At 46.2% G+C, this 6,638-nt stretch overlaps 1 protein-coding gene across 1 annotated transcript in view; it reads left to right on the top strand.

The window, feature by feature from the left end:
* The first annotated feature begins 4,576 nt into the window (after positions 1 to 4,576).
* DAPK1 (death associated protein kinase 1) overlaps positions 4,577 to 6,638 on the top strand; it is an 83,835-nt gene continuing 81,773 nt past the window's right edge. Inside the window, exons 1-2 of the mRNA XM_059492518.1 lie at positions 4,577 to 4,591; positions 4,980 to 5,125. Of these exons, the coding sequence (XP_059348501.1) occupies positions 5,064 to 5,125 (62 nt within the window). The 5' untranslated portion in view covers positions 4,577 to 4,591; positions 4,980 to 5,063. The remainder of the gene's footprint in view (positions 4,592 to 4,979; positions 5,126 to 6,638) is intronic.

Raw genomic sequence — 6,638 nt, 5'->3', positions numbered from 1 at the left:
ATATTTCAAAACTGAGTGGCAGGAAATCTAATGCATATTGCATAAAAGCTGATGCAAAGCTCATGGTTTTATCACAGCAAATGTTATAAAATTTATTATTAAACATGCATATCACAATATTGAGATGCCAGTCAAGTTCAAGGTTTATAGTGCAATATACAGTACAAACAAGTCCCTCATGGTCCCTGTAAATTTCTTGAGGTAGCATGGGAATTACCTGTGTTTGGTTGACTTCTTCTTTCAAGTGTAGATTTAGAATATCCTTTGGCCTGACTGAAGAAAATTTATGAAAAATATAGTTACATATTTGATTTATTTTGTTTTTGTAGGAAACCAACTGTTTGAGCTCAGAATTAAAAAGTCAAAAAACCAAAGGATTTAGTTGTGCTACTTTACAACATATATATTTTTGCCCCACAGAATATGTTATCCAATATGCAACAAAAAGGTATACTATTAAAAGTGATATTTTGACTAAACATAAGAAAATATACATCTACCTTACTGAAATGATAGATTAACACAATCTTTGTCAAAATGTTTTGATTTGGAGTAAACATTCTTTTCAGAAAGAAAAGTTCTGACAAAAAAATTAAAATCAAGCATTTGCAGATTATTTTGCAGATTATTTTGTATTAAAGAAACATACAATAACACAGAGACCAAACCTACAAGTGAGAATTATTATAATTCAAAGGAATGTAATTGCTATGTAGCCCTGATTTTGATTAGTGATTATTCTTGGGTCATTTGTCAAAGGCTTTCATGATCACAGTTCAGCTTCAGGGAAAATGATCTCTCCACCACAGATGTAATTCTTCCTATTTTCATCAACAGCTTGTATTTTTCAGTAGAGAAGAGCATGTGTTGGGATATGTACATGGTACAGGTCCCTCATGAATAAACACATGAGTTGACAGGTGCTAGGTTAGCTGTAAGTCTCTTGGGAGATGAAAAAACTTTTTTTTTTTCTTTTTTTTTTTCTGAGGAACTGACCTAGAGAATAAAAAAGGCACTAATCACTAAACCTACTTAGAGAATAAAAAAGGCACTAATCATTCTGAGATGCTTCCAGAACAGTGATGCTGATAATTTTTTATGAACTTTATTTCTATGTGTCTTTCAAAATACAGCAATTAAATGAACTTTTGCAATTTTAAACAACATAGTGGGGTTTTTTTACTGATTGAAAGGCTAAGGAATTATTTTCCCACCTAGAAAAACTTACTCTGCACCACTTAGTTACTGCCCTAAAAGTACTGCCTTGTGAGGCTAGAGGTCCTAACTTGTCAGCAGCTTCAGGCCTTTGTGAATCAGTGTTTTCTGTCTACTTTCTGAGTGATGCAAGACCTAATCACAAAATGCACTGGCACACCCGGAGCAACTTTTCTAGGAGACGTGCTTTGTGTTTACTAAATCTGAGTGGCTCTATGACACTGATTGTCACCCTTCAATTGTGCTATCATTCCTGATGTTTATGATGGATAGAGAAGCTCAATTTTTGAGACCAGTAATTAGACTGCTTTGTGAGAAATTAAAATAGGGATGGAAAACCTATAAATCAGAAGAGGTTATCACACATAACCCAGGAAATTGCTTCTGTAGTCATGCTGAAAACAAATGCGGATCTCAAAAGGAAAACTATATGCAGAAGAAGTAATATCCAGCCTAAGTAATTTATGTTCTTTGCCATAATTGGGATCTTACATTGTTAGGAGAGATATGTTACCTGGATGCCAGAAAATAATTTGACAGTGATATTGAAAAGACTTATCCTGAAACAATACACTTAATATGCCTCCTCGTCTGTTGACTTTGTGTACAAAAGGCTGGGTAGGTTCAGGAGCCAAGTGGCTGAAGAGTGCCACACATCACTTGACTTGCAGAAACAATGTAGCTTTCTTGTCACTTAACACTGCTGGGAGATACACATATTTGCAATTTTGATTCTTTGTAATATTTACTGAGAAACAGAACACTTGCTTTTCAACACAGCAAAACGTACGAGACACTTCACGTAGTAATCTGGCAGGCACAAATCATTCCTTTGAAAACACATTTGTTGTTACTAATCTTGTCGCTGAGCCTCTTTAACACTGAAATAATCACTATCACTCCTGATTTACAATGGTGTTAGTAAGGAGTTAATCTCACTTTATTATTTTTGCTATATTACAGTAAGTGAAAAAATCACACTGACTTGAAACCATGGAACTATGAAATCATGGAGATTCTGCCACCAAGTTTATTAGGGCTGGACTTCATCCAATATGCTATTAAACCTGTAAGCATAAACCAAAATCACAGTTGCTGAATTACATTTGACAGCAATTTAGAATTATTTATTCCATTTACTACATGTACAATCCAATAATTCTCATAAACGTCGATGAGCATTTTGAAGGCACAGCAATGGGACTGGGTTCTCATCTGGACTAACTATTCCCAGACTGCCAGATGAGTCCCACCAGGAACTGGCAAGCCCTTTAAAAGTTGACGGCATCAAACAAAACCAGGTGAATACTTCTCTGAAAAAACAGGAATGGCGCTTCTGTTGGCAACCTCTTCTTTTGTACCTGTGTACACCATGGCAGGGATACGGCGTTGTGGCTGACTTCAGTCACGTGGAGCATGACTCTCCCTCATGCATACAACGTGGTCACCTGTGCTGTTGCGGCTGCCACAAGAGATTCAAACACAACCCTGTGGACACTGAGGGGCTGGACAACAGAATTCAGGCATCCCAGAACTAGATGGACAGATGTCAGTTGCAAGATTTCCACCTTCTGATAGAGTTATTTAATGAACGGGGAAAGAGAAACATTTAAGCAATTAATTTTTCTGCTGTTCCTTTGCATCTTGGTAATTATCTCAGTTGTTGTGTATTGATTCCAATGTGCACATGCTTTACTTGCATCAATGGCAAAATTCCATTTCCTTCAGTTGAAGCAGAGTTGGTACATAACGAGTACTACTCAATTGCATGTTTGAGCACTGCTTGCAATGCAAAATACATACAAGGTACAAGAAATGCTATTCTTCTGTGAGCTCAGGGCTCTCATAAAACATCCTGAGGTAATGAAGTTAAAAAGCCCTGAAGAATCAAGCAAGGTTGGAGTGTTGGAAATTCCATGGACTGGCTACACTGGTTGTCCTTATTTTCAGCAAAGGAACAATCTCCAAAACCAAAGCGAACTTTTGAACCTGTACCCTGTGTTTGTTAAAACCCTGGAGCTGTGTTGAAAATCTGACAGCATAAACTGTGCGAGTCATGACTTTGAAAACCTGTTAAACATGTAGAAGATGGGCTGAAGAAAAGGCAGAGCATCCATACTCCTGCATCTTTGGCTGCAAATGAAAGAGGGGTGCATAGTTCTTGATCTAAACTCTTTGCATGTGGTGTTGTGTAACTCCACATCCAGCAATCCAACCAAATACCCTCCCTTCAATTTACAGATAACTTCAGTGCAGGTGAAAAACATTTCTGACACTTCCACAAGGTCATGCTGTAACTCACTCAGAAAATATCGGGGATTCTGTACTTGTTGACCTGTATCTGAAGGTTAGGCTCTTTTGAAGAGCTAAATCAAGTAGGAGTGAAATCATATGAGTGCATTGAACTTCCTGTTACCTTTGATGAGCAATTCTCTCTCTGAACACCTCCGAAGTTCAGATGGAACTTTAAAGTTGCTCAGTTATGTGACGTCATGTACTTTTCAAAGGCTGAACAAAATGGATGGGAGGAAAATAGAGCTACTAGGAAAAACACTTGTGTCCAGAATGTAATCAGTACTCAACTTGGCATGGGATCAATATACTACAGAAAATGTGAAGTGCTGGGAAATCTGAGCCAGAGAAGTGACAGAAGCACATAAGATGACACGAAAACGCCAAATATAAGGTTCAACACCCTATAGAGGGAATAGACTGTATCTTGTATTTTGGAAAACAGTGATTATTTTGTCCTGGTGAGAGAATACCTGCAAACAACACGTAAGCATTTGCTTTGTGAGGTGCCCGAAAGCGCTGCCAGTGGCTGAGGCTCCCTTCTCCGTGCGGGCCGGGACCATTCGGCGTGGGCACGTGTGCCAGACAGGCTACAGCCACCCTCCTGAGCTCGCCGCTCCTGGCGCGGCCCGGAGGCTCCGGACGGGGCGGGCACTGGGCTGGGGACCTTTTTTTCGGTAGAGCAGGGAGCCAGCAGCGGCCGGGCGGAGGGCAGCGGCCGCCGGTCTCTCGGGGCTCAGCCTGCCCGGGGCGCGGGCTGCGGGAGGGCGCGGCCGGCGGCGCGCACACAATGGCCGTGCCGGGAGCCGCCCGCAGACCGCGCTGGGCGGGTCCCGCCGCCGCGGGCTGGCCGTGCCGGGCCGTGCCGGGCCGTGCCGCGCCGAGAGGGGCGGGGCGGGCGCACCTGGCCGAGGCGGCGGCGGAGCAGGGGCGGGAGGCCGCGGCGAGGGGCGGAGGGCGGCGCGGCGGGCGGGCCGCTCCCCATTGGCCGCGCGGCCACACCGCGAGTGCCTGCGCGCCCGCCGGGAGCGGCCGCGGCGCTGTCGCCGCTTCCCAGGGCGCGGAGCGGCGGGAGGGCGAGCGGGTAAGCGGGGCGCGCCGCGGGAGAACGGTGCCGTTCGCCCCGGCCCGGCGGCTCGCCCGGGGTCAGGTTGCGGAGGTGTCCGGGGCGGGGGGGGCTCCTGCCGCAGGCCCCGCGGCACGTCCCGGTTGACAGGGCAACGGGGCCACTGAGGAATGCGGCGGGCGGGCGGCCGGGCTCCGGTGGCCGCCGCGGCAGCTGGGCGGCTGCCGCTGCCGGGGAAGGGGCGGGGGCGCGGAGCGCCGCTTTCTTCTCCCGGCGCTCGGCAGGGACAGGGGAGGCGCTCTTCGGCTCTTCGGCCCGCGGGTGCCGCTTCCCTCGCGGGTGAGGAGAGCCCCCGGCGCCGGGAGGGACCGCGGGCAGGGGCGTTCACCTCCGCGCTCCTCCGCAGGGCGCGCAGCCAGCGCGGGGCGGCTCCGGGGCGCTGGTGATGAGGGCGCCGAGCAGGGGCTGAAGCCGGCGGCGGGCGGCGACCATGACGGTGTTCCGGCAGGAGAACCTGGAGGAGCACTACGAGACGGGCGAGGACCTTGGCAGGTGGGTGCGGGCGGACGGAGCCGTGGCCTCTGAGCGCGGCCGGGCAAGGGGCGAGGGCAGGCTCACACCCGCGTTGCCTTTCCACGGTGTCTGAGGTGCCCAAAGAGAGAAAGGGATTGGGATTTGAAGTTACCGCGCCTTTGCCTTTTTAGCACGGGTCTGATGAGATTTTTGGACAGGGACAGTTCCGAGGTGGGACCTGCTCAGCCCGACGCCCTCCCGGTGCTGTGGTGGGCTAGCAGGGGCGAGCCCGCTGTCGGCGGCGCAGCTGTGGCTGTGCGAGCCTGGCTGCTGTTCGCCGGGCGGGGAACTGGAAACGGGCTGGGCTTGCAGGAGGGAAGTTTGCATTGTTCATGGTGTGAAGGACTACGTCTGTATGGCGTGTTGGATTTTGCTTTGAGAACGCGATTAAAGCAGTGAGAGAAGCTCTGTATTCCATCTGTATCTGTGGCAAAGATGACTGTCTGGGCATCGCTGCTGGAGCTGGAAGTCAGATTAAGGGATGAGCAGAGCGCTGCAGATGCTGAGCTGCCTACTTGAACCTTGATTCTTGAATGCTGTGTAATAATGAGCCCCTCCGAGCCCACAATATTAGTCATGCCTTGTTTTTTCAGTGCTTTCCATGTTGTCAGACAGTTTAAACCACTGCATTGTGTTACATGAGAGCCTTTTTCATGTTCTGTCCCCTTTCTTTAAGGAGGAATCCAATGGCATTCTTGCAAACCAGTATGGCAGAATCCCGTTCTAGTGTTCATCCTGGTGATTTCAAAGCAGAGGGTCAGTGTTCAGTTAGCACAGGGCATTCAGTACACATGGAGCAGATGCCCCCATCTGCTCTGTGTACCTTCCCAGTGAAGCGTCCAGTCATAGCAAATGTTGCGAACAAGTTACTTGAATAGGCAGGAACTTAGAAATATTTCATGATTTCTTAAAAATAAATAAAAATACGAATAAACTAAAACAGAAACCCCAAACAACAACAACAAAAAACCAACCAATGAACCAAAAAAAACCCCCGAAACCCCACCCAAACAACAACTAACCAACCAAGAAGACCCCCACATTATAAGGAAGTTAATTGCACTGTATTTTTAGTAAACTTCATCCCATTTTTAGGCAAGTTTTTTGATGTGACTTTGACAATATACACGTACTTTTATTTCCACATAGTATTTTGGGTTGACATTTTCATACATCTAGAGTAACGTACTAGGACTGTGTTAGACTATGAAGGAATATTAACTTGCTGGACAACCTCATAGGAAGATGTATTTTCATGCTAAGGCATAAGTTTGGATTTTGTGATCTAAACAATTATTTTGGCTCCTAAGATTGCTCTATTTGATTTCCAGGTTGGTTTTTTTTTTTTTTTTTTTTGACACGGATACACAGTATTCCAAAATTCAGGTTTGGGTTTCTGGATTTTTAAAAATAAAACAATTGTTGTGCTTACAGATACTGATAAATTATTGGCTTCATGGAAGACAATAAAGACGCACATATATTGTGGGGT

This window comes from Ammospiza nelsoni, chromosome Z, assembly GCF_027579445.1.
Source record: "Ammospiza nelsoni isolate bAmmNel1 chromosome Z, bAmmNel1.pri, whole genome shotgun sequence".
NCBI classification, from domain to species: Eukaryota; Metazoa; Chordata; class Aves; order Passeriformes; family Passerellidae; genus Ammospiza; species Ammospiza nelsoni.
This window is presented reverse-complemented; position numbering and strand designations above follow the sequence as displayed.